This window comes from Stenella coeruleoalba, assembly GCF_951394435.1.
Source record: "Stenella coeruleoalba genome assembly, chromosome: 3".
Lineage (NCBI taxonomy): Eukaryota > Metazoa > Chordata > Mammalia > Artiodactyla > Delphinidae > Stenella > Stenella coeruleoalba.
The window spans coordinates 160,897,616-160,924,904 of NC_137148.1; the positions used below are offsets into that span (position 1 = coordinate 160,897,616).

Genomic DNA, 27,289 nt, shown 5'->3' on the forward strand with positions numbered 1-27,289 from the left:
GTCTCGCGAGAGATGGTGGAGGGCACTAAGCAGGAGACTGACAAGACCTGGTTCGAGGTAAGATCATCTCTGGCTGCTGAGTAGAAAAAGCACTTGAAGGCAGCTGGGAGGCCAGGCCGATTTCCAGGAGACAGATGGAGGGGCGCGGCCAAAGTGGGGGCTGTGGGGTTGAAGAAAGCGGGCGATGGGCCCAGGAGGCCTGGGGTGGGCCCAGGAAAGCTTTCATCCCTCAGATGATGCCCTGTGCAGCCCGATCAGGAGCCATCTACGCCAGACGCTGGGGAACAGGCTGGTGTGGGCAGTGAGGACATGGGGGCAGGAGAGCAGCATGTCCCCCGGGGAGGCCCTGGGTGCAGGCTGAGGAGTAGGCCTGCATTCCAGAGCTGTTGCAGGCCGGGCTGCGCTGCCTGTGATTTCAGAGGAGAGGCCCAGCGGTTGCAGTCCTGGGGTGTGGAGACGGGGAAGCGGGAAGGAGGAAGGTTCTCCTCCCTGAAGTGTGTGGCATTGCCTTTCTGCTTCAGTGTTTGTGCTCATGAAAGAGCTTCGACCAAGCTCCTCTTCCCTTTGTCTCCTTTGGCATCCCTGCTTTGATCCTCTTAATTTTCTGTTGAAATGGGGCAGATTCGTCTGCAGGCACAGCTGTACAGACTGGAGTTCAGGGAGGCCAGAGGAGGCTGGAAGAGCCACTTGTCCCCTCCACAGTGGTTCTTGTCCCTCACCTGAGTCACTCCTGGCTCAGAGGCAAAGGGTGATAGTTACAGTCAGGATTAAAGAGAAGATGGGAAGGGGCCCCAGGCCTGGGAGTGTCTGTCAGGGAGGGGAGGAGAGTGGGCCCGCTGGGGTGGGGCTTCTGACCAGGCCTGACGCCTGTACTCCCCCAGCCTGGTTCCTGCCTCATAGGCGGCCACTGCTGTCCTCCTGCCCACATTCCTGAGCCCAAGGCCTCGTCCATAGCACTCTGGGAAACGGGCAAATGCAGCTCGTGGACAAAAGGGCTGTTAGCAGGGGCCTCAGGGCACGAAGGGCAAATGAACTTGTGCAAGCGTTCATCCCGTCCTCATCCTTCCTCTCAACGATCTGCCCCCCACGCAACACCACAGGTATTTTCGGAATATTTCAAGGAGCTGGAAGAGGAGAGTATCCGCGACAACTTCGTCATCATCTACGAGCTGCTGGATGAGCTCATGGACTTCGGCTACCCCCAGACCACAGACAGCAAGATCCTGCAGGAGTGAGTGGGTGGGATGGGGCCCGGGGATGGGGGGCAGGGGTCAGGCCCCTCCTGGGTGATGTCACAACATTGATGTCGTCAGCAGGTTTGGAGGTGGAGGAAGCAAACGTATGTTCATGTTGTTGGTCCCCCTGCCCTGTCTCCAGCCGCACCAGAAGTTTACTAAGTCACTGGGACAGTTGTGGGTCCTTTTTCCACGCAGCATCCGTGCGTAGCATGAGCATTTTTCCTGTTGCGAGGTCTTCATTTCCATCCACAGAAGTGTGCTAAATGGCTTGTTATTAGGGAGTCACCTGCCTTTGTTTTTATTGTCATAAATGAAGCTATGATGAAAAATCTCCCTCCTTTGGAATCCTGCCCATCAAGTAACAGTCACCGTGGATTAAGCACTTCCTGTGAACCAGGCCCTGTGCAAGCGCTTTTTTCACTCCATTCACAATCAGGGGTGCTGTCTTCCCATTTTACAGGGGAGCAGAGGGACACTCAGAGAAGCCACATGAACTTCAGCACATCTCACATCTGTTGTTCCCCAAGTGGAATCAGGGTCACCAGGTTACACCCCTAGGAGGTTGGTCCCTTCTGCACCCCCAGCAGGGGAAGCACTTCATGCCCACTTCTTGTTTTCCTCACCAACGCTGTCTCCTTGGCTCCCTAAAAGTGACCACTCTGCACTCACTGTAACTGAAGAGTTTGTTGGAGGCTTTGGAAATCGTAAGATATTCTTGTGTTAAACAGCCTCAGGTGAAACCAGAGCCTGCCTTTCCTGGCGCCTGCTACAGGGAGGGGCTGTTTTGAAGAATGTCTGTGCCTGAGCTGCTTAACTGTGAGCCCGGGCCCACAGGTACATAACTCAGGAAGGCCACAAGTTGGAAACAGGGGCCCCACGGCCCCCAGCCACCGTCACCAACGCAGTGTCCTGGCGCTCTGAGGGCATCAAGTACCGGAAGAACGAGGTGTTCTTGGACGTCATTGAGTCCGTCAATCTCCTGGTAGGCTTCCTTTTCTTTTTTTTAAATTTTATCTTCTCCATGATTGGAAATAAAAGCAGCTCTACTTTTAAAACTAGCAAGGCCCTGAGAAACAGGTAGTTTCTGTGTGATAGCAGATCAGCGGGATTCAGGTTGGGCTGCTCATTGCAATGTGAGCTTGTTTTATCTTCATTAGTTTCTGTTCTTATTTAGAGTGAATGCATGCACATCATTAAAAAAAAAAAAAAGCAGTGTATAGACTTTGAAAGTGAAGGGCTTTGTAATCAGAAAGGCCACATCGCTTAAGGATTCATTGTCATCCTTTGGGACCTCGTGCTGTAGATATACAGACATACATTGTTTTTCTGTGAAACTGAGAACATAAGATGTAGTTCTCCTGTGACTTGTTTTTCGGGTTTTTTGGTTTTTACTGTTTTGTGTATGTTCGTTTGTTTTTTAATTTTATTTTTTAAGTGACTATTTGGTAATTGACCATATTTTCTATGAATTTTAGCACATGTACAGATTTGTGTACCCATTATCATAACCAGGAATCAGAACAAACTCCATCACCTCAGAAACCTCCCTGGATGCTGCCTCTTGGTAGTCACACCCTCCTGCCTGTTCCCAACCCCTGGCAACTGCTGATCTGGTCTTCATCACTATAGTTCTGTCTTTTTGAGATTGTTGTATGAGTGGAATCATACAGTGTGTGTCACTTTGAATCTAGCTTCTTTCAGTATAACGCCTTTGAGATTCATCCAAGTTACTCTGTTATCAAAAGTTTATTTCTTCTTATATTTGTTTATTTTATATGTTGAACTACAGTATGTTTATCCATTCACCCATCAAAGGACATCTGGGTTGTTTCCAACGTTTGGCAGTTGTTAAAAGAGTTGCTATAAACATTTCATGTATAGGTTTATGTGTGGACAGAAGTTTTCATCTCTCTACGGCAGATACCCTGCAGTGGGATTGCTGGGTCATATGGTAAGTGTATGTTTAACTGTGTAAGAAACTGCCAAACTGTTTTCCAGAGTGGCTGTTAACATTTTTGCATTTTCACCAGTAGCAGATGAGAGTTCCGGTTGCTCCACATCCTTGATCAACATTTTTATTTCTGTCATCCTAATAGGTGTCTCACCATGGCTTTAATGTGCATTTCCCTAATGGTTAATGATGTTGAGCATCTTTCTATGTGCTTCTTTGGCATCATTATGCTCTTTGGAGAAGTGTCTCTTCATACCTTCTGATCATTTTTGAGTTGTTTGTTTTCTGATTGTTGAGTTTTGAAAGTTCTTTATATATTCTGGATAAAGTCTTCTGTCACATGTGTGATTTGCAAATATTTTCTCCTAGTCTGTCACTTTTCTTTTCATTCTATTGGCATTGTCTTTCACGGAGCAAAAGTTTTTAATTTTGAGAAAGTCCAAATGTCAGCTTTTTAAATTGATTAAGCTTTTGGTGCCATGTCTGAGAACTCATTGTCAAACCCAAGGTCACATGGATTTTCTCCTAAATTTTCTTCTAGAAGTTTTATAGTTTTACATTTAGATCTATGATATTTTTGACTTAAATTTTATTTGAGGTGTGAGGCATATATCCATTTTTTTGCATATTGAACATTTTTTTTCATTTGTTATAAAATCATTTTGGAAAATATTATCCTTTTTCCATTGAATTGCTTTTGCATTTTTGTCAAAGAACAATTGGCCATATTGTGCAACTCTATTTCTGGACTCTGTTCTTTTCCATCGATCTGTATATCTGTTCCTTCACCAATAACCACACTGTCTTGATAACTGTAACTTTATAGTAAGTCTGAAAATCAGATAATGTGACTCTCACAACATTCTTCTTTTTCAAAATTGTTCAGCTCTTTAGTTCCTTTGTGTAGAGTTTTAGAATCAGCTTGTCTGGGATTTTGATTGGTGTTGTGTTAAATAACTCTATTAATCAATTTGGGGAGATTTGATATCTTTAGTATATTAAGTCTCACAATCCATGAGTGCAGTATGTCTCTCTCTATATATTTAGGTCATCTTTGATTTCTTTCATCAGCATTTTCTAGTTTTTACCATGTACAAATTTTTTGTTAGATTTATACCTAAGTATTTCATTTTTTGGAAGCCATTGTAAATTGCTTATTTTTAATTTTATTTGGTAGAATTCACCTGCAAAACTATCTGAGCCTGGAGATTTATTTTTCAGTACGAATTTCAATTATTTAATGGTTATAGGATTATTTGGATTTTCTGTTTCATCTCGAGTGAGTTTTGGTAGTTTGCTGTTTTTAAGAAATTGATCTATTTCATCTAAGTCACTGAGTTTCTATGCACAGTGTTGTTTATAGTATTCCCTTATTACCTTTTTCATGTGTACAGGGTCTGTACTGATACACTCTCTTTCATTTCCGACATTGGTAATTTATGTTCTTTCCTTTCTCTTTGTCAATCTTATGAGAGGTTTATCTGTTTTATTGATTTTCACAAAGAATCAACTTTTGATTTCATTGATTTCCTCTATTATTTTTCTGTTTTCAGTCACAGTGATTTCTGGTCTTATCTCTAATATTTTCTTCCTCATGATTTTGGCTTATTTTGCTCTTCTTTTTCTAGTTTCTTAAAGTGGAAACTAAAGATACTAATTTGAAACTTTCTTCTTTTCTAATATAAACATTTAATGCTATAAATTTGTCTCTAAGCACTACTTTAGCTGTATCCTACACTGATATGTTGGATTTTCATTTTTGTTCAAAATATTTTCAAATTTCCCTTGAGACTTTCTTTTTGACCCATGGCTTATTTAATAAAAGTGTTGTTTAATTTCTAAATGTTTGCAGGTTTTTCTGTTATCTCATTGTCATTGATTTTTTTAAAAGATTTATTTATTATTTATTTATATATATTTTTTATGATTTATTTTTGGCTGCATCAGGTCTTAGTTGCAGCATGTGGGATCTTCATTGTGGCGCACGGGCTTCTCTCTACTGTGGCGTGCAGGTTTTCTCTTCTCTAGTTGTGGCGCCCAGGCTCCAGGGTGCATGGGCTCTGTAGTTGTGGTGCGCAAGTTCCAGAGCACGTGAGCTCTGTAGTTTGAGGCACACAGGCTCTCTAGTTGAGGCGCACAAGCTCAGTAGTTGTGGCACGTGGGCTTATTTGCCCTGTGGCACGTGGGATCTTAGTTCCCTGACTAGGGATCGAACCCACGTCCCCGGCATTGTAAGGAGGATTCTTTACCACTGGACCACCAGGGAAGTCCCTGTCATTGATTTTTAATTTAATTCTATTATTGTCTGAGAATATAGTTTATATACTGTCAATTCTTTAAAGTTTGTTAAGGTCTGTTTTAATGATCCAGAATATGATCTATCTTGGTGAATGTTCCATGTACCCTTGAAAAAAATGTATATTCTGCTCTTGTTGGAGAGAGTGTTCTGTAAATACCAATTAAATCCAGTTGGTTAATGGCATTGTTCAATTCTTCTAGCAATTCTTGCTAATTTTCTGTCTACTGGTTCTACCTGTTACTGAGGAGCATTAAAATCTCCAGCTATAAATTGTGAATTTGTCTGTGTCTTTGCTTCACATATTTTGAAGTTCTGTTATTAGGTGCAAATGGATTTAGGATTCTTCTGTTTTCTTGGTGAACTGACCCCTTTATCATTATATAATGTCCCTCTTTATTCCTGATAATTTTTTTGCTCTGAGGTCTGTTTTGCTATCAATATTGTCACTCCAGAATTCTTTTGATTAGTGTTTACATGGTGTATGTCTTTCTATCCTTTTACTCCTTTTTTTTTAATCCTTTTACTTTTAACTTACCTGTGCCATATCTTGTAGAAAACATATAATTGAGTCATTTTTTAAATCCATTCTGACAGTCTCTGTCTTTTATATATTTAGAGCATTTATACTTACTGTAACTGTTAATTTGCTTGGATTAAAATATACCACTTTATTACTTGCCTTCTGTTTTTCATTCCTTTGTTTCCTTTTCCTATCTTTCTGTGATCTTTTTGAACATTTGTAGTGTTCCATTTTGTTTCTTCACTCTATCTTTTTTTTCTTCGTATAGTTATTTTAGTGGTTGCTATAAAATACTCTACTTAGAGTTAATATTTTACAGCTTCAATTGGAATTTAGAAACTTTACTGCCCCATCATAGAGTTGTCCTGTATATTCATCTATATACATTGAAAACCATATCAGACAGTGTTAAAATTTTTGCTTTCGATTGTCAAACATACTTTAAAGAACTCAAGAGGAGAAAAAGAAGACTCTCGACCATATTTACCCAGATATTTACTATTTCTGTTGCTCTCCCCTCATTTCCAATTTTCCAGGTTTCCTTCTGGTACAATTTCAGTTCCATCTAAAAAGATTCTTTTAGCAATTCTTTCAAAACAGGCCTACTGGCTACAGATTCCCTTCATTTTCCTTCATCTGAGAATGTCTTTATTTCATCTTCATTCCAAAAGGATATTGTCACTGGATATCAAATTCTGGGTTAACAGTTCTCTTTTAGTACCTTAAAAATGTTGTGTCACTTCCTTCTGGACTCCATGGTTTCTGATGAAAATCCACAGTCACTCGAATCGGTATTCCCCTGTAGGTAATGTGTTGTTTTTCTCTGGCTGTTTTCCACATTTTTTCTTTGTCTTTAGTGTTCAGCAGATAGCTTATGATGTGTCTAGGTATGGATATCTTTGGATTCCTAATGTTTGGGGCTTGTTCAGCTTCTTGGATCTGTAGATTTACAAATGTACTTTACCAAACTCGGGATGTTTTCATCCATTATTTCTTAAAATATGTTTTCACCATTTCACTCTTTCTCGTTTAGTGACATAAATGTTAGACATTTTGTTATTGTCCCAAGGGTCTCTGAGGCTCTGTTCATTCTATTCCATCTTTTTTTTCTCTCTGTTGTTTAGATTGGATAAGTCCTATTGATCTGCTTTCAAGTTCACTGACCATTTCCTATGTTATCTCCATTCTGCTATTAAGCTCATTCAGTGATTTTTTTGTTATTGTATTTTTCAGTTCTAAAATTTCCATTTGATTCTTCTTCTTATAGTCTTGTTTCTTTCCCAAGACTTTCTAGTTTGACATTTGTTGCAAGAGTGTTTGCAGTTTTTATCCTAGCTATTTAATGTCTTTGTCAGATAATCCCAATATCCATATCATCGTTGGTGTCTGTTGATTGTATTTTCCATGTGAGCTGAAATTTTCGTGGTTCTTTGTATGCTGAGTAATTTTAGATTATATCCTGGGGTAAGATTCTAGGTCTTATTTAAATTATACAGAAAATGTTGATTTTGTTTGTTTTAGCTGACAATTGTCCTGGTTAGGTTCAGGCCACAAGTTTCAACCCCCAGTCTATGGGCCATGAGAATCGGTTCAGTTTTCAAAGCCTTTGTGCCCTTTGCTATTTAAATCTATGCCAAATATGCACTGCCCAGTGGTCCATCAGGGACTGGGGAGAGTTTGGTTCTTGATGTCTTTGGCGTGCTAATTAGGATTATATCCATGCATGCCTGGTTCTAGAGAGATCTGGAGACATAAACAACTTCATGAGGTTGCTTACCTGAACCTTTCACTCTCTGCTCTCTACCTGGTGCTTTCTGGCTGGGGGCTTCCCTTTTTGGTTCTGTGGCCAAAAACTCGGGGCTCTGGATCCCTACTCTAGCGCTTGTCTGCACTTGGGCTGAAATCCTGGGTTTGCCCCACCCTCTCGGAAAGGCAGCTGAATTGCCTAGGGCCTGGGACGTGAGAAAACAGAGAAAAGGGGGTAAATGAGGGATTTCCATACTCCTTCTGAGCGGCAGGAGTTCCCCTTCTGGCCCTGGAGCTAGAGCCAGAGGCTTCCACAAGCTCTGACTGCACCGTACTTCTTGGTTCCACTTTCAGGTTTCTGCTGCACTTTCACATGGGTAGGGGGGTAGGGAGGACTGCTCATTCAGTCGGCTCCTCCCAGATCCACCTTTTCAGTCTTCCAGTAGTTGCCCATGCATCCTGCCCAGGTTTTATAGCTGTAGTCAGTGGTAGAGAAAGGGTGATGCAGGCCAGTCCCATGTCACCTGCAGCCTGCCTGTCACCTCTCGGGAGAGGGCCTCACTCCCATGACTTGGGCAGACAAGGATTGGCTGGGCCAGTCCAGTCATGTGGGCCACTTAGGTGTGCCCATTTCTGACTGTTACAGCCAGTGCAGAAATGAGCATGATTGCTCATCCTCAGATGTGTGTTTGGGCATCTCCCTTATCTGGGCAGGATTTCTGGAGGGCCGAGTTCCCAGACATGCAATTGCTAAGTAACAGTGCTTTTCAAAAAGATTCTCCCAGTGGACTGAATATAAACGTATTTGCTCTCTTACTTACTAAGCCATGAGGCAAGACAGTGGCCTCACTCACTGCATTCCCCTCCTGCCTGAGGACCTTCGTCTGAATTGTTTACTGAGCCCAGAACATGGCTGTAGGGTGTCCTAAGGTGGAGAAGCAATCCCAGGGAGCAGCTTATAAACAACTGCCTGGGAAAGTGCTGGGAGTTCAGGGGCGTCCCAGCCGCAGTGTGTCCCTACACATGGCACTGCCCAAGGACCCCTGTTCTTCCATACGAGGGGCAGCAAGAGGCAGGTATGGACATCCCAGTCATGTTGGAACACACCTTCCTAAGTCTGATTGCAGAACTGGCGGCCTTCAGAGTCAACATTGGCCTCCAGGTTCTGAAAATCTTGTTGTACTAGTATAATTAGGCAGCCGATCCCCCGGCAAACATCTCCTCCATGCCCACCCTGGGGAAGGCACCAGCTTTGGGCTGCCAGTCACGCCTCAGCACCGTCCTGGTTGCTGCCCAGGTGGCCAGGATTAGCCTTAGAGGCTGCATGGCTTTTGTCTCCACTTCCTGAGCCTTCTTTCGCATCATTCAGCTATAGAGGGTGGTGCAGTCCCAACTCCCCAAGGGGAGATAGCCCCCCAGAGAAGGGGGTCTAAGGGCAGACTGTTGGGGGGGAACACGGAGGACCCGCAGAGTAAGGCAGGTGGTAGTGCCAGCTGCCCAGAGCCCAGGGGCGAAGGGCCATGTCTGCACGGGCTCGCCGAGTGCCCGCTGCCCCAGGCACTGTCCTCGTGCTGGACCCAGCAGTGAGCAGCCTGACATGACCCCTCACCCGAGCGTGGACAGGATGGATGGACAGGCAGACAGGGCTGGCAAGAGGCAGAGGAGGAAGCAGCTTCTGTGTGCTGTGGGGTCAGGTTGCTGCCTGATGAGGCGAGGACAGTGAGAGGCCAGCATGGTCAGAGCATAGTGAGCGACGGGAAGTGACGGAGCCACACCCCGCAGGGCCTTCTGTCCTGTTTTGTGCCTTTCTCGGGGTCATCGTCCACATGGCGCCTCAGTTCTCCACTTCCCTCAGATGCGAAGGGCTTTCATGTGTGCACGTGTTACTTGCAGACATCTGAGTGAAAGACAGGACAGATTTTCCTGCTTCTCTGCAGAAATCGGAAACTCAGGCCCTCCAAGGAACGGCCCATATGGCCCTAGGGCCTCTGAGTTTGTAGTCCTCTGTTTCACTTGCTGGTGTGGATGTGGCCTCATGCAGAATGGCACTACGGGGTGGTGGTCCAGGCTGTGGCCCCAGCACCTCTGCCAGCCACTCTGTGCCCTCGGCGTGTGGCATCCTCTCTGTGCCTCAGTGTCCTCGTCTCTAAAATGGGCCCAAGGAGAGGTGCTCCAGCAGCCTGGCCCCCTGAGGACAGTCTCCGGGTTTGCCCATCGTCCTGCTGTGATTTTTAGTTGCACTCTCAGATGCCTTCCGGTTTGCACAGGAGTTAAAAGGTAGCCCAAGTCACAGCCCCGCCCTGTTGAGGAGGAGCTGCTCAGTCAGTGTTGTAGCTGTGATTGTATTTGCTTACGTGTATTGTTATTTTGGATCGGTGGTTATCAGACATCAGGGCAGCCCTGGGAGCAGGGTCCAGGAAGCTCCGTCTTCAACAAGCCCTAGGGACTTTGCCAGGCCCCACATGGAGAAACAGATTTCCAGGAAAGTCAGTCTGGCCTGCTCCCAGCAGATGAGCAGACCTGGTAGAGTCCCTGCCCAGGCCAGCCGAGCACACGGCCTCAAGCCACCAGGTCTGCCCCAGGCATCCCAAGAGCAACTTAGAGTAGAGCCCTCAGAGAGGATTCCAGGCACAGTATCACCTGGCCCATCTGCGAGGGAGGAGCCTAGTGTGGCCTGAGGACTAGAAGGCGGGACCTGTAAGTGTCTGCCTCCCTGGCCTGGCCTGGCCCTGCCTCCCCAACTCAGGGGACAGCGAGAAGGGCTTCGAGAATGGGAGTGGCCAGGAGGGTCACACAGCGTGGTTGGGGGACAGTGACCGGTGCGTGGGGCCTCCCCTCACCCCCTCCTCGCCACCCCCTAGGTCAGTGCCAACGGTAACGTCCTACGCAGTGAGATTGTGGGCTCCATCAAGATGCGGGTCTTCCTGTCGGGCATGCCTGAGCTGCGCCTGGGCCTCAACGACAAGGTTCTCTTCGACAACACGGGCCGTGAGTATGCCACCGGGGCCCAGGTTTCACCCCTGGGGCAGCTGAGGGACTGTTCACCTGCGTGATGAACAACAAGTTCATCTCAAGCACTTGGCTTAGAAACATTTTCACGTTGTTTACAAGAACTGTGAAAACGAATAAACTAACACCTGGACTTAGAGGACATGGGAGAGTGAAAATACTCAAGTCAAGCCCCCTTGTTGCTCCGAGGGCCAGAGGTGCAGGTGAGCACCTTAGGTGCCAAAGCACATGTAGCATCATACAACAGGTCCGCAACTCCACCCTACTGGAAGGTACTGCGGGCTCGCTCTCCCCTCCCAGACCCAGTTTCTGCCCTCACCTCTGGCGTTGGGTCTGGGCTGTTCAAAAGCCACACACAGTGGTTCGAGCATGCGCTGCCTGGCCTGGATGTAGCACTTCCCATGGTGGGGCATGGCCAGAGCGGCCTCAGGAGCCCAGGGTGGCTGGGGCTCCGTGTTTGCAAACTGGACCACCAGCCTCCCCGCCAACCACAGGTCCACCGGCGGCCGGAGCAGTGGCGCTTGTTGTCATAATTACGTCTGCAGCATCGCTAGTGAGGGCCTCTCTGACGTTAGCCCATCAGAGCAGCTCCCCTCTCAGGACTGAGCTCAACCCACACAGCCTCTCTGGGCTGGGAAACCAAGACAGGACCCCAGGGATGACAGGACCGGCGCCCTCAGGGAGCCCCAAGCCATCGCCGAGCACCTCCAGTGGGGTCTGTTAATCATTCAGCAAACATGTCCCAGGCAGCAACTCTGGCTGGGGACTCATTGTGAACTAGGCCTACTAGCCCTGTCCTCAGCCCAATCTTGGGACGTAATGGGGCTTCCAGCGGGGTGAGGAGAGATGGGGCGTGGCTGCCTCAGAAGCCGGCCCCCTTGGTGTTCGTGGCCCAAGATACTCTCACAGATCTGGGGGCAGCTCTGCTCTGCTGTGTCAGGAGTGAACCCTAGACAGTGGGAGCATTGCTGAGAGAGTGGCCTGGGGGGCCTAGGGACTGTCCCGCCCTCACCCCCACCTCCCCTCAGGTGGCAAAAGCAAGTCCGTGGAGCTGGAGGACGTGAAGTTCCACCAGTGTGTGCGGCTCTCTCGCTTTGAGAACGACCGCACCATCTCCTTCATCCCACCCGATGGCGAGTTTGAGCTCATGTCCTACCGCCTCAACACCCATGTGAGTGCACCAGCCGCCAGCCAAGAGGGCCCCCAGGCCCCCGCCCCTGCTCCTCCCCTGGGGCAGCCTCCCTCCTCTTCCCTGCTGGCTGGGAGCCGTCCCCGTCCACAGCGAGTCTCACGTCTTGTGAGGTGATGCCCAGGATGGGCACAGCTCCCCATGAGCAGCCTGGGCTCCAAGGAGCCTGTTTGACAATGCAAGGCTCTGAACTTTCTGAACTGAGGGGCCAGACCCCTTTGACACCACTGCCCCTTTCCCAGGCATTCCCCACCAGAGCGTCCTCGGTGATGTTTTCTGCATTTTCTCTAATGCTCTGACCCATCCTGGCACCAGCTGTGGAGCCCCGAGCAGCAGTGTGCTGGGCTCACACCTGGCCCTGTGGTCCCTTGCCCTCAGTTTCCCCTCTGTGAAACAGGGCTTTGTAAAACGACTGGTTGTGAGCGCCATCTTCACTCTCCCCGACAGGTCAAGCCCTTGATCTGGATCGAGTCTGTGATTGAAAAGCATTCCCACAGCCGCATCGAGTACATGATCAAGGTGTGTGTGCATCCTGCACGCAGCATCAGCCAGGCGTGTGGGGCATAAGAGGGGGCATTTGGGCTCCCCCGCCTAGTGCAGGCCTTCTGGTATCTCTGGCCTGTCCGGGGCCTTGGGCACAGAGAGGACACACTGCCCAGATCTTGTGTGCGGCCACCATGGCAGTGGCCTGTGACCAAGTGTCCAGGTGGAGCACTTCTGCCACTCAGTGACCTCACCTAGCCCAGGCCAGCCCTGGTCACACAGACCTTCTCCCTGGAGGCCAGGGCCAGAGGGAGGGATCGGGAGTCCCAAAGACCAAGGGGACAGGAGGGCAGAGACTGACCGTCCAAAGTTGAGCTTAAGGAAGACCTCAGGGGGTGGGAGAGGGCGTGGGGGTCAGCTCAGTGCTGGGAGTGGGACTCCCAGAGGCCAGGCCAAGGGGCATGTGGCCCTTGTGGGAGCAGGCTGGGTGGGAGCCAGGCTGTCTCACCTTCGCCCACCGCAACCTTGGCCACATTGGCCTCGTCTCCAGGCCAAGAGCCAGTTCAAGCGGCGGTCAACAGCCAACAACGTGGAGATCCACATCCCTGTGCCCAACGATGCCGACTCACCCAAGTTCAAGACGACAGTGGGGAGCGTCAAGTGGGTCCCCGAGAACAGTGAGATTGTGTGGTCCATCAAGTCCTTCCCGGTGAGCACCCTTCTCGGCGGGGCACCCCCTCCAGACAGGCATGGGCAGAGGCCTGCTCGGCTCAGCCTGGCTGGGGCAGGGGTGGGGCTGGGGCCCAGGGTAGGGGGGCACTCCACCTTCCTCTTGTGTGTGAACCAGCCTGTCTTCAGAGTCACGGCAGGGGTCCCTCTCTCCCTCCTCCTTTCTCCCTCTGACACTCCTGTTTAGAGCTCAACATCCCTCCTGGGGAACAGACTGCCTTGGGGCCAGGGCCTCACGGGAATCCAGCACCAGCTCCAGGAAGGTAGAGCACTTCCTGCCCCGGCCCCCAGGCTGGTATAGCCACCTGGCTCGTGTTCAGGATTTTGAGCACTTGAGTCTGGGTTTGTGTGACGAGTGCCTTGGGACCGGAAGATGGGTAAGCGGCTGCGCCGACTCGGGGTGCGGCCCATCGCCCTTCTCATGAGAAACAAGATGGAGCACTTTTTCACGTCTCAGAGGACTGTTTGCGCTTCTTTCTCGGGAAACTATAGTAGCTGTCTCTTGCTCACTTCTCTGTCAAGTTTGCTCATTTTCTTCTTAGTTTCCAAAAGCTGTTTACACATGGGCAAGATTAGTACCTTTTCTTTGATATCAGTTGCAAATGGTGTTTCTCAGTGTTTGGTGTTTGTCTTTTGACTTTGCTTCTGGTGTTTTTTGCTGTGTAACCTTTTTGATTGCTTCTTCTTTTAATTGTTGTTTAATGTAGTCACATTTCTCAGTCTTTCTTTTATTGTGTTTGGATTTTAAGTCATGATTTGAAAGGCTTCCCCATTCCAGGCTATAAAGCAATTCACCCATGTTTGCTTCTAGAACGAGTACAGTAGTATTTTTCACCTTAGGCTTTAGGTCCTTTTGGAGCACAGTCTGGTAAATGGGTGACATACAGATCCAGCTTTATCTTTTCCCACATGGCTATCCAGTTTCCTAACCTCATTCACTAAAAAGTCCCATCTTTTCCCCAGTGGTTTGAAATGCCGTGTTTTTCAAAAATCAAATTTTCATGCGGCATGAGGTCTCTTTTTGAGCATCCTCTTGTCTGTCTCTCCGTGCCACAAGGCCACATTTTAACTTTATTCTATGTTTTAACATCTGGTAGGGCCAACCCTACCCCTACCGTAACTCCCCACAACCTCACTGCTTATCTGTTTCCTGGCAACTCTTGCTTGTTTCATTTTTCTCATAAATTTTAGAATCAGTTTGTTTGCACTAAATTTGTAAGTTAATTGGGAAGGATTAACACCTTTTTGAGGCCGAATTATCCTATCAATAGCCTTGCCCCACTCTCACCTTTGTGCCTTTTGGGAATGTTTTGATGCTTACCTTATATATACCTCATATGGCCTCTCCCGTTGTTTTTAAAGGTACTTTTATTTAAATATAACATGCAGAAAAGTAACAAGTGATATGTGTACAACTCAGTGAATTTCCTCAGAGTGAACACAACTGAACCGGATAAAAGCCACAGAACACTCCTTGCCTCCAGGACACCCCAAAGATCTCTTCTGGTTTTGCATATTTCTCATTAAGATAATTTTTAAATTGATATTTTGGTAACTGGGGTCTTCTCTTCCATTGTGTCTTACAACAGGTTGCTAACATTTGTGTGGTAATTTTGTGTCCTGGTACCTTACTAAATTTTTTGTTTGTGGTAGTTTTTCTTTCAATTCTCATGGGTTTTTAGATATTCTTCCACACTGTTTGCAGCCAGATGCAGTTTCCCCTTTTCCTCTCCCATTCTTGGGCACCTTATAGCTTCTGGCGTCTCACTGCTTCACTTACTATCTCCATTGCCTGTAAATGGCGGTGGAGAGAGCAGCCTCCTGGCTTTGCCCCCAGCTGGAGCTGGCAGGGTTTCCCCTCTTAAGTGTGTTGCTGCTTTGGGCTACAATTCACTTCAGTCCTACTTTACTGTGTTTTTATTTTTTATTTTATTTTATTTTTTTAATATTTATTTTTATTTGGTTGTGCTGGGTCTTAGTTGGGGCAGGCAGGCTCCTTAGTTGTAGCACACAGGCTCCTTAGTTGTGTCATGCGAACTCTTATTTGCTGCGTGCAAACTGTTAGTTGCTGCATGCATGTGGGATCTAGTTCCCTGACCAGGGATCAAACCTGGGCCCCCTGTATTGGGAGCGCAGAGTCCTAACCACTGTGCCACCAGGGAAGTCCCCTTTACTGTGTTTTTAGCACAAATGGCCAACGAATTTACCCAAACGCCTCTTCAGTGTCTGTAAGTTCCTATATTAATATAGGATGGATCTTGAACCATCCATGCATTCTGGCAAACCCCACTTGATCATGATCTGTTTTCTCTTTAATGTGCTATTAATCCTGTTGGTTAACATCGTATGTAGGATTTTTACATTGAGATCCATAACTGAGATTTATTTTTTCTTTTTTTTGGTACAGTCTCTATCAGGTATCAATATTGTACCCATTTCATTATTTTTTTGTCTCCCTTTTCCATGATGCAGAACAGTTTAAGTAGCCTTGAGATCGTCTTGCCTTGAGAGGATTGGTAGAATTTGGCTGTGTGACCATCTGTATCTCTGTTACTTTCTCTACCTCATCTGTGGAAATTAGACCATTTAGAGTTTCTATTTCTGTTGGAGTCAGTTTAGGTAAATTGTATTTTCCTACAAAATTATCCATCCTAACCAGGTTTTCAAATTTGTCTACACAGAGTTGTAGAAAATTGGTGTCTTTTTTTCCCCTTCTCTTATGACAATTACTTCTCCCTTGTTATATCTTATTTTGCATACTTGTGCCTTCTTTTTTCCTTGATAAGGTTACCTGGTAGTTTGCGTATTTTTTTTCCAGATTCACTTTTTAGTTTATTTGTTGTAATAGTTTTCAGTTTTATAAGTCTTTAATTTGAGTTTCTTCATCCTTTCTTTGCTCTAGTTTTCAAGTTCTGTATTTTAATTTGATTATTTTGTTTTAAAATTTGTATTGATATAAATGAATATTTAAGCCACAGATGTTCCTCTGAACCCTGCCTTAGCTGTATAGCCCATAGATCTGGCATGTAATGTTTGATATTATCTAGAAATTCTGTAATTGAATGGAGAGTGTTTTTTTGTTTTGTTTTGTCTTGTTTGAATTTCCTGGTCAAGGGTTTTTTTCCATTTTGTCTTCACTATAAATTTGGTGCTTTGAGACCAGAGAATGTTATTCATGCTGTTTCTACTTTTAGAATTTATTGAAGTGTTCATTGTGCACTAATAGAAGGTCAAAGTTTGTGAATATCCCATATGTAGTTGAGAAGAAGATAGGGCCTCTGTTATTGGGGTAGAGAATTTGACACATGTGCCATGAGGTCTGCCATGATGCCATGACAGCATCAGTCAGACAGAGAGCTGGGCCAGCTCTGCCTTCCTCTGGTTCTCTTCTCCTCTCTTGTAGCATCTGCTTAACAAAAGTTGCTGCCATGTTATTTGGTGCATAGATACTCCTATCTATTGTATCCTCCCTATGGATCGTAGGAATAGCCTTTAGGATGTGGACTATCATCCTCTGCACCTGTAATTCTTTGCCCTGAATTCTCCGCTGTGGCAGCAGCCCTGCTCTATTTTGTTTGACTTTGGCTGGCATGCCTTCACCCATTCTTTCTACTGGTTTAGCCTTTCTCACTCTGCTTTTACAGTGTGGAGTTGGGTTTTGGTCTGTGAGCCAACCTCTAAGTCTTTCTCATTAATAGGAGAAGTAAACCCATGTACATGGACATGACTGACACAAGGTAGGCTTGCAGACTTCCACCCCCCCCCAGAGAGGGCCAGCCTCTCTGCATATTGTTTTGCTTTCATTTTCCACTTTGCTTTTTCTTTAATTACTACTCTTAACCTTTTTTTTTTTTTTTTTTTTGGACTGCGTTTGGGTCTTCGTTGCTGTGTGCGGGCTTTCTCTAGTTGCAGCGAGCGGGGGCTACTCTTTGTTGTGGTGTGCAGGCTTCTTGTTGCGATGGCTTCTCTTGTTACGGAGCACGGGCTCTAGGCACGTGGGCTTCAGTAGTTGCAGCATGCAGGCTCAGTAGTTGCAGTACATGGGCCCTAGAGCACACAGGCTTCATCAGTTGTGGCTTGCGGGCTCTAGAGCACAGGCTCAGTAGTTGCAGCGCATGGGCTTAGTTGCTCCGTGGCGTGTGGGATCTTCCCGGGACAGGGATTGAACCCGTGACCCCTGCATTGGCAGGCAGATTCTTTTTTTAAAAAAATTAATTAATTTATTTTTGGCTGTGTTGGGTCTTTGTTGCTGCGCACATGCTTTCTCTAGTTGTTGAGAGCGGGGGCTACTTTTTGTTGCCGTGAGCGGGTTTCTCTCTGAGGTGGCTTCTCGTTGCGGAGCACGGGCTCTAGGAGCACTGGCTCAGTAGTTGTGGCTCACGGCCTCTAGAGCGCAGGCTCAGTAGTTGTGGCGCACAGGCTTAGTTGCTCCGTGGCATGTGGGATCTTCCCGGACCAGGGCTCGAACCCGTGTCCCCTGCATTGGCAGGCGGATTCTTAACCACTGCGCCACCAGGGAAGTCCCTCCACTTTGTTTTTATAAGGCTCAGATTTTTGGTCAGGTTGTTGTTTCATACACAGGCTGATGGAGCTGATTTTGTTCCTTTGCTGCCTGCTTCGTCTATTGCTGAGACCACATTATTCTCCCCTCGTTGTCCCAGAATCTGCACTCAGCACATAGCACCGAGTCAGGCAGAGTCCACATTCCTGCACTGATGAGCAGAGACTGACCACTCACTTCATCCCGGGGTGGGGGGAGCATGAGCTCAGCCCTGGGGAGGCATGGCTCTCTCCTGCCCTGCCCTGCCCGAGGCATGCAGAAGTAGCTCTGGTCGGCAGTGACTGCTGTGACTGCTGTTGCCAGAGGCATGGGGATCAAAACCCTCCATGTCCCGGGTGTAATGAGAGCTATGCTCCCCACTCCTCCCTGCTGTTCTGGGTGAGGCTCACCGGGCGCTTGGACAACCAGGCCAAGACTCCTGACTCCTCGTGGCCAAGAGGAGGGTTCCAGTCATTCCTGGCCCTGCTCCAAGCACCATCTCTGGAGTCATTGCTCAGCTTCCAGGGCCAGAGCCACGCCCTTTGGGGGCAAGACCCAGGGCCAGCTCATCAGTCAGCCCCCAACCTTGGTCTCTTATTTTTGTTGCCTCTCCCTGTTCCCTTTTCTTCATTTTGACATGTCCCTCTTGCTTTCACACACCTTCCTGACACTGGGCTCTGGGGGTGTTCACTTGGACTCTGGCCTGGGCAGATAGGGGCCCTTGTCCCACGGCAGCCCACATCTGCGCTGTGTGCTCGCTCTCCCTCTCTGTTCTTCCCTCCCAAGGCCTGTTGGTCTTATTTTCCTTGAAGCAGCTAGGCTTCTGTGCCTGGCAACTTGTGAAATTTTCTCTTCCTCCTCAGAATTCAGCAGTTTTCCCCAGCGGGGCTGGTGGGGGCAGCCTGTGAGGCCTGGAGGACAAGTATGAGTGTTTTGGAGAAGCCAAGGCACTGGGTGACTGCAGGTCACACAGGAGGAGGTTGGTGGCCGAGCCAGCAGCCTGGCATTCTCCAGGGGCAGCTGTTGGCCGAGCTTGCCCGGGGCCTCAGCCTGACCACCTCCACCCTGGTGTTCTCCCCCAGGGTGGCAAGGAGTACCTGATGCGGGCCCACTTCGGCCTGCCCAGCGTGGAGGCGGAGGACAAGGAGGGCAAGCCCCCGATCAGTGTCAAGTTTGAGATCCCCTACTTCACTACCTCCGGCATCCAGGTACATGCGGCCAGGGCTGCCAGGGCCCCAGAGCAGACATGGACAGGCCCAGGGGGGCCTCACAGGGACCGGGACCAGGTGTCAGTCCAGGCTCAGAGGGTTGCAGGTGACAGACATCTGTGCAGCCAGTTAGAAAAGGGTGCTAATTGGCTTGTCCTGGGGCTCCGCGGTGCTCCTGGCTCTGCCTGTCTCCGAGGGCAGCCCGGCCCTAATGGAAAGAGGCCCACGGTTGTTTACCCAGACCTGACCTGTGCTTGAGCTCCAAGCTCAGAGACGCATTCAGTCCCCAAAACTAGAGTTTGAGCCTCTAGCATCCACGCCCTTGCCACCATGGGACCCGTTTTCCTGGGCACCTCCGCAGAAGACCTGCATGGGGAAGAGAACCCTGGACGGGACCCCTTCTCCAGGAATCTGCTGGAGGGCTGTGCCCGAGAGCGCACATCTGGCTCTTTGCCGCATCTTCTAGAAGTACCTCCACCCTCCCTCAGCCTCAGAGAGGTTCAGACAGATCAAGGCCCTTTGCCCCCTCCCTCGCCCTCCTGGTCACAGCCTGGCCCCGGGAGGAATGACTAAGCGGGGACCAGGAAGGGGGATGGGGGTGTGTGCATGCTTAGGGCCCTGGTACCTGTGCCCCAGGTGCGCTACCTGAAGATCATCGAGAAGAGCGGCTACCAGGCCCTACCGTGGGTTCGTTACATCACTCAGAACGGAGGTGCGTGCGGCCCACCCGTGGGGCAGGTCGGGGGGGTGCTGGAAAGGTCCCTGGTGGGCATGCTGCTGTCTCCAGGGTGGTGCTCACGGAGCAGCCCCAGGGTCGGGGCAGGTGGGTCCAGGGTGCAGAGCAGACAACAGACGCCTCCTCCTCACTCCTAGATTACCAGCTCCGGACCCAGTGAGGGGCCACGGTGGCCAACGCTCCCGGCCCGGCACTGGGGCTCCTGGTGGAAGCACCGGGAGGAAGCACCTGCCAAGCCTGCCGGAAGGAAGGGCTCCCCTGGACACCAGCCACCCTCCCGGCTCCACCCAGGGGCCCCTCCTCCTCCAGGCGCACCTGCTGTGCTGTCGCCACTCTCATCCCCCAAGTCCCTTTTCCCAGAAGAGGCTTATCTTCAAGAAGTCTCGTCTCTTTGCCCCCGAGTCAGTTTGAAGGGAAGGAAAGAAATCTTTCCCTCCAGAGATCAAATACAGCCTTCTGTGCTGTTTAGCTCCTAGTCACGAAAAGATTGGGAAACGCTCGCCAGACCACTGTCTGGCCGGGCTGGCAGGGCCACCGTTTTGTTGCCATTCTGTTGAACGTTGTAGGTTTATTGAGTGTTCCTGGATTTTTGTCTTGGTCCGTTGCTGTTTACGTGAACTTCACTGTCCACGCCTCCTGCCCCTCATCCTGAAGCGCTCAGGCAGCACTTAGCGAGGACAGGACCTCCCCGTTCCTCGCCCTCCTCCCCAGCGAGGCTGACGCTGGGTCGCCTTCCCACATCGGGCCAGAACCTGGCACTTTGATCGGAGGCTGCAGCTGATGGCTGTTCCTTGGAGGCTCCTTGGCCTGGACGCATAGGCTTCAACAGAGGCGCCTTCTGAGGGCCAGCCTGTGCCACACGATGCTGTCACTCAGCCACATCAGTGTTTGTCCCCCCAGGGGAGGTGGGGTCCAGGAAGGGCCCCTGGCCTCAGAGGGTGGGGCGCACGGGTCATCCACATCCGTGCTTGGACACCACCCCCTTCAACCCTGTCTGTGTTTGTGTCATGAGTACATTAAATTCCATCAGTTACACATGCTGCCTGCCTTCCATCTGATGCAGCGTGGTACTGACTCCCCATGGATGACCAACCTATGTGTGGCTCCGTGTGGTGTCACCAGCTCCCAGTGCCCCTACATCCCCCAGGGAAGACGGGAACAGGCAATGGGACGGCAGAGCCATTGCGCTGGGCCACCAGGGCCACCCCTTCCAGGGGGGCCACACAGAGGAGAGCACATGAGCAAAATGGATCCCTCTCATCGGAGATGACTGTTACAACCCCCAACCCTCAGATCACCAACAGCTTGCCCCCATCCCTTCCCAGCCCAGTGGTCTTCCTTAGAGTGTGGTCCTGGTACCAGCAACATCAGCGTCCCCTTCGAGCTCACTACAAATGCAGGTTCACAGGCCCACCCTGACCTGCTGAGGCAGAGTCTCGGGATGGGGCCCAGGAGACCAGTTAACAGGCTCTACATGTGATTCGTGCACGCACTGGAGTCTGAGAACCGCTGCCTGGTCCATAGAGGGGATCATGGTGGGCACATGGGCAGGAGGAGCTTGTGTTCCCACTGCAGGCACCTGCACCCACTGTCCCTCCAACGCTGATGGCCCTGCCTGCCCCACACCCTCTTACATTCAAGGACTGTGTTTTCTTCTCCCTCTCCCATATCACCCAGCTCCTCCTTGGAGGTCTAGTGGGCATCAGCCTGAGTGGAAGCTTGGCCTTCTACCGTGTGGAGTAAAGGACGTTGCCCTGGCCCAGGGCTCAGGCCAAAGCCCTTGCAGGCACCCTTAATGCCCCACCCCTCACTCGCATGCCCACATCTGCAGCAAGCCCTGGTGGCCTCCCTCCAGAAGACCCTCCGGAGCCACAATATACAAAGAGACAATGACCAGAATTTTCCAAAATTAAACATTTTACATGTAAAATCTTTACATTCTCAGATTCAGGAAACCATTGAGGCCAAATCAGGATAAATAAATCTGTCTAAAACTGAGAAACATCACAGTCAAAATGCAGAACATTAGAGACTCAGTGAAGATCACAAAAAGCAATGCAAAGAAGATAAAAACACACAACACACACAAAAAAGAAAAAAGCAATTAGGCTGAGAGCTGGTTTCACAACTGCAAGAATGGAAGTCAGAAGATAAAGAATAGGCTCAAGGGCTTCCCTGGTGGCGCAGTGGTTGAGAGTCCGCCTGCCGATGCAGGGGACACGGGTTCGTGCCCCCGTCCGGGAAGATCCCACATGCCGCGGAGCGGCTAGGCCTGTGAGCCATGGCCGCTGAGCCTGCGCGTCTGGAGCCTGTGCTCCGCAACAGGAGAGGCCCGCGTACCGCAAAAAAAAAAAAAAAAAAAAAAAAAAAAAGAATAGGCTCAAATGCTAAGAGAAGATGACTAGTCTGTGATGACCAATTCTGTGCCCAGCAAAAGAACAAAATTAAAAGTTTAACAATAGCAGACCCTCACGAAGCAACTTGGCGTACAAGAAGAAGGAGATTCAGGACTTCCCTGATGGCTCAGTGGTTAAGAATCTGCCTGCCAATGCAGGGGACATGGGTTTGAGCCCTGGTCTGGGACGATCCCACATGCTGCAGAGCAACTAAGCCCATGCGCCACAACTGCTGAATCCTGTGTGCTGCAACTACTGAAGCCCATGCACCTAGAGCCCGTGCTCCACAAGAAGAGAAGCCACCACAAAATGAGAAGCCCGCACACCGCAACAAAGAGTAGCCACCTGCTCTCCACAACTAGAGAAAGCCCGTGCACAGCAACGAAGACCCAACACCGCCAACAACAACAACAACAAAAAAGGATTCAATGCAGGAGGAAGGAAAGAGACTTGAGGAAGATTGCTGAAAAAGCTTGGAAAACATTGGGAATATCTAAACTGTCATTGACTATATAAAGCAGTGGTAGTGATGAGTTAATAATGTCTGAGTAGTAACATAAGTTACAACTAAAATTCCGGACAGCATCCTGCAAAATAGATAGGCAGTTGGCATCCATACCTCCCAAGGCCTTTTTACTGTTTGGGAAGAAGATGGACTAAAGTCTAAAAAAGCTATATATCCTTGTATAACTTCCAAACCAGTGGTTGGGAAACGGTTTAAAGAAAATTTTAACAAACCAACAGGAAAGGAGAGAGGAGCATGAAAAAGCGGGATAAATACAAGGTGTCCTAAGAATCTTTTAATAATAACACTTAAAACTGCACAACTTTTCCTACTGTGCCATAGAAACCGCAAAATAAGATTGTAGAAATAAATCCAAATGTTAGGAATCACAATAAATGTACACGAAGCAAACCTGCTAGTTTAAGATACAAAATCCAGCTATATCCTGTTTGTGAAGTATACACCTGAAATATAAGTACACAACACAGTTAAAAGGAAAATAATGCTAACCAATACCAAAATAAACCTCATGTAGTTATATTAATATCAGACCAAATAGACTTAAGGCCAAAAAAAAAAAAAGTGTACTAGACCTTGAAACACTTTTCACAAATTCCTAAGAATTCTTGGTATTAGAGTCCACATTCTCTAAGGAATTCTCAAGAGAATTAAGTTAGAAATCAACAACAAATGAATTTCTTTAAAATATTTACAAATATAATTAGTTTTCTTTTTTTTTCCAAATTAGCAAAGTTTTACTTCAATTTGCTCATAAATGACTCTAAAAAGCCGATATGCAAGAGGCCGACACGCTGTGGTCTAAAGGCAACGTCGAGGCCACTGAGAATATCCCTCAGACAAGAGGCTCTGCTAAAAATCTCCCCCATCTGGGGTGAGGGCAGCAGAATGGGGGTCTGGGACAGAGGGATAAATACATCGTCTTAGCTCTGCCATTACGGCTGGCAGCCCGGGACCCCAAGCTGGTCAATCAGAGGTCGACTGCTTGGAGCTTCCAAAGCTGCCCGAACGTTTGGGTGTTTGGGGGAAATGCTGAGGCTTTGGGAGGGCCCATGTGCCAGCTGGAAGGGCCCTCGGCCAGCCCCCTCCTCCTACTCCAGCTCCAGGGAGAGCGCAACTCCCTGCTGGCCGGGCCTGCTGTACCCTGGGGTCGAGGCAGCCTCTCACCCAGCAGCCCCTGCCAGGAAGTGGTGGGGAAGGGCATCTCCAGTGAGGCCCAGACAGGAATCTGCCCTAAAGGTGGCTGACAGCGGCCCAACTGTAACAGAGCCCTGCTCCCAAAGGGGCCCCTTGGGGACCAGCCCAGCGGGGTGCCCTCCCAGGAACGGGCAGACCAGGCTGAACCCGGCCGCAGCAGGAGATGTGGGGGAGAGTGGTGTTAACAGACAACAGCGGGAGGGGTGGGTGCAGACAGGGCACGGTGAGTGTGGGGCGGAGCCAGCCCGGGCCCGCCCATCAGAAGGCGAAGGAGCGCTCCTTGGGGTGGCCCACGCTGTCCAGATTGGGCAGGCAGGCATACTGGATCATGCACGGGGGTCCGCACATCAGCACCAGTGGCTCCTCCTCCAGGGGTGGAAGGTGGTCCCAGATCATCTCCTCGTTCACGAAGCCCTGGCTGTAGTCCCAAGCTTCAGGGGCACTGTCCACCATGTACCAGAGCTTGAAGCACTCAGAATGTTCGTTCTTCAGTTCCTCCAGCTCCAGCCGCAGCAGGAGGTCCTTCTCAGTCTGGTTGGCAAAGCGCAGGTGGCACATGGTGTGATCATCCCTGTCCTTCATGATGGCGCGGATCACCTATAGCATTGGGGCGATGCCCGTTCCTCCCGCAAACATGCCCACAGACTTCACCGTCTTGATGACAGGGTTGGATTTCTTGTCTGCACAGATGGCAAACTTTCCTTTGCCCTGGTAGACCGGCAGCCCATTTGGGTCTCGGAACTCAGTGGTGCCTCCAATCTTCATGCTTTACAGGTACTGGGACATCTGGGACATCCCACCAGCGGGAAACTTGGGGTGAGTGTCTTTGAAGTAAACCTTGATGACCAGGTCCACAAAGCCCTTGTCATCGCTGGAGACAGGCATGTAGGGCAGAATGACCAGGTTCCCATTGATTCAAGCCGAGAGGTAGATGTGCTAGCCCTAAGGGGAGGCCCAGGATGTGCTGGGGCGACGGTAGAGCAAAGTGGAACCATCAGGTGTCAAGGCTGATGACCTCCTTGTCAATCAGCCGCAGCAGGTACTTGATGTCCAGGTTCTCGAGGGTGATGGCGGGAGTGGAGCTTTGGAACAGCTTCATGAGCAGGCTGTACAGGAACCAGACTGGGGAGAGGACCACGTGGCCCAACGTGCTCAGCCGGGCCCCCGTGGTGGCTCCACTCTGCTCTAGCTCCGCCGCCGCTGCTGTGACCGCCACGCCCTGGGCCTGCGCCCCCCCCGCCACGTCACTGAGCCCAAATATAGTTTTTAAGAACACTTCTAAATTACCATGTGTAATTAAAGAAGAATATGTAATGGAAATTAGAAAATACCAGAGATTATTTTTTTAATCTGAATGCAGGTTACATGGTGTTCTCACTTTTGAAAATTCATCAAGCATTTATGATTGTTCACTCTTCTGTATATATGTTACACTTCAGTAAAATTTATAAAGAAAAAAAAGACAACGAATCTGTAAAGCAGCTAGGGGTGGAAAACACATTAACTTCAAAAGTGTGACAAGGTAAACAGCCTACTTTTCATCAGCAACAAAGGAAACCAGATGAAAGCAAAATGACATTTTCAACGTGCTGAAAGAAAACTGCCAACCCAACAAAAATATTTCAAGAATGAGGTTGAAATAAAAACTTTTTCAGACAAAGCCTGTATGAGTTTGCCAGCAGCAGCCAACTCACACTAAAGAAAATTCTAAATTATATTGCTTCGGGCAAAAAGAAAGTGATCCCAGATGGAAGGTCAAGATGTAAGAAGGAATAAAGAATAAAGAAGGAGAGAATACATGGGAAAACTTAAACAAACATAGGTTGCATAAAACAATAATAACGTTTCCTGGAGTTAAAAAAAGTGATAGAATTAAAATGTACAACAGAAAAAAAAAAGTCCTCAGGGAGTAAGTGGAGTTAGAGTGTTCCAAGTCCACGATTGTGTGGGACAAAAGTAAAAAACATCGATGAAATCTGCATTTTGAAAAGCATGCATTATAACTTCTAAAGGAATCACTACAGTAATAAAAGCAGAATTGTAACTTCCAAATGTTCAGAGGGAAGACAATGATTTTTTTAAAAACTCACAGACAACCTAAAAGGAGGCCAGAGAGGCCAGAGGGGGGATAAAAAGGAACATAGAAAGGGTAAAAATAGAAAGTAAATTAATAGGGTAGATTTAAATCTAGATTTAAGTGTGATATCAATTATTACATTAAATGTAAATGGACTATACACTCCAGCTAAAGGTCAGTTTGCCAAACTGGATTTTTAAAAATTTCAACTCTATGTTATTTATAAGAGACACATAAAAACCATTAAAATACAGAAAGTTAAAAAATAACAGGATGGGTACGTCCCTGGTGGCGCAGTGGTTAAGAATCCGCCCGACAATGCAGGGTACACGGGTTCGAGCCCTGGTCCGGGAAGATCCCACATACCGCGGAGCAACTAAGCCCATGCGCCACAACCACTGAGCCTGTGTGCTGCAACTACTGAAGCCCACGAGCCTAGAGCCTGTGCACTGCAACAAAGAGTAGCCCCCACTCGCCACAACCAGAGAAAGGCTACACGCAGCAACGAAGACCCAACGCAGCCAAAGATAAAATTAATTAATTAATTAATTTTAAAACATATATAACAGATGGGGAAAATAACCATAGAAATGCCATAAGAAAGCTGGAATTGTTATATTAATATTAGACAACATATGCTTTAAGGCAAAATCATTGCTGGAGATAAAGTGGGACATATTATTATAATAATAATAAAAGATTCATTTCATCAGGAGATAAAAATATTTTTAATTTGTGTGACCCTAATAACATGACCTCAAAATACATAAAGCAAAATTTGACACAACTACCAGGAGAGATAGTTAAATCCACAGTAATAATGAGCAATTTAAATTCATCTCTCTCAGCAGTTGATAGAACAAGTAAACCAAAAAAGTCAGTAAAGATACAGAATATTTGAACTATACAAATAATAAATTTGACCTAATGGGCCTGTATATGTAGAACATTGTATTCAGCAACTACAAAATACATTTTTCTTTGAAGCACACACTGGGTTATAAAGCAAGGTTGAAGGAAATAGTTAGTCCCTTTACCAAAATGTTATTTAGTTAGGAATCAATTTTAAAACAATAATAAGAAAAATCTCCATATTTTGGAAACCAGTTCTAAATAACCCACTGATCAAGGAAGAAATTTTAGGAAAATTATATTTTCGGAAATTTTAGGGAAATTAATTTTTAGGAAATAATTAAATTTTGGAAAATTATCTTGAACTGAGAGATAATGAAAATACTTATTTAAAAACTTGTGCAATGCAGCTAAAGTAGCATTTTGAAGGAAATTTGTAGCCTTAAGTGTATTAATACTAGATATTAAAATATATGCAATATATGTAATATGTAATACAAAATTATATATATTGATAAAATATATATTATAAAAGAAAGACTGAAAATAAAGAGCTAAGCATCTGTCTCCAGAATTTAGGAAAAGAACAAAATAAA

At 47.8% G+C, this 27,289-nt stretch overlaps 1 protein-coding gene and 1 pseudogene across 3 annotated transcripts in view; one reads left to right on the forward strand and one right to left on the reverse strand.

The window, feature by feature from the left end:
• Positions 1-20,723, forward strand: part of AP1M1 (adaptor related protein complex 1 subunit mu 1) — a 29,876-nt gene extending 9,153 nt beyond the window's left edge. For both annotated transcript variants that reach the window (XM_079918457.1, XM_079918458.1), the window contains 9 exons: positions 1,101-1,231; positions 2,073-2,220; positions 10,616-10,742; positions 11,792-11,934; positions 12,400-12,471; positions 12,986-13,144; positions 18,787-18,912; positions 19,549-19,624; positions 19,786-20,723. In XM_079918457.1, coding sequence (XP_079774583.1) covers positions 1,101-1,231; positions 2,073-2,220; positions 10,616-10,742; positions 11,792-11,934; positions 12,400-12,471; positions 12,986-13,144; positions 18,787-18,912; positions 19,549-19,624; positions 19,786-19,808 — 1,005 coding nt within the window. In that variant the 3' untranslated portion in view covers positions 19,809-20,723. The remainder of the gene's footprint in view (positions 1-1,100; positions 1,232-2,072; positions 2,221-10,615; positions 10,743-11,791; positions 11,935-12,399; positions 12,472-12,985; positions 13,145-18,786; positions 18,913-19,548; positions 19,625-19,785) is intronic.
• Positions 20,724-24,022: 3,299 nt separating this feature from the next.
• On the reverse strand, positions 24,023-24,923 carry LOC307184411 (NADH-cytochrome b5 reductase 3-like; annotated as a pseudogene). The gene has a single exon. The product of its transcript is annotated as an NADH-cytochrome b5 reductase 3-like (transcript).
• Between the last annotated feature and the right edge of the window lie 2,366 nt (positions 24,924-27,289).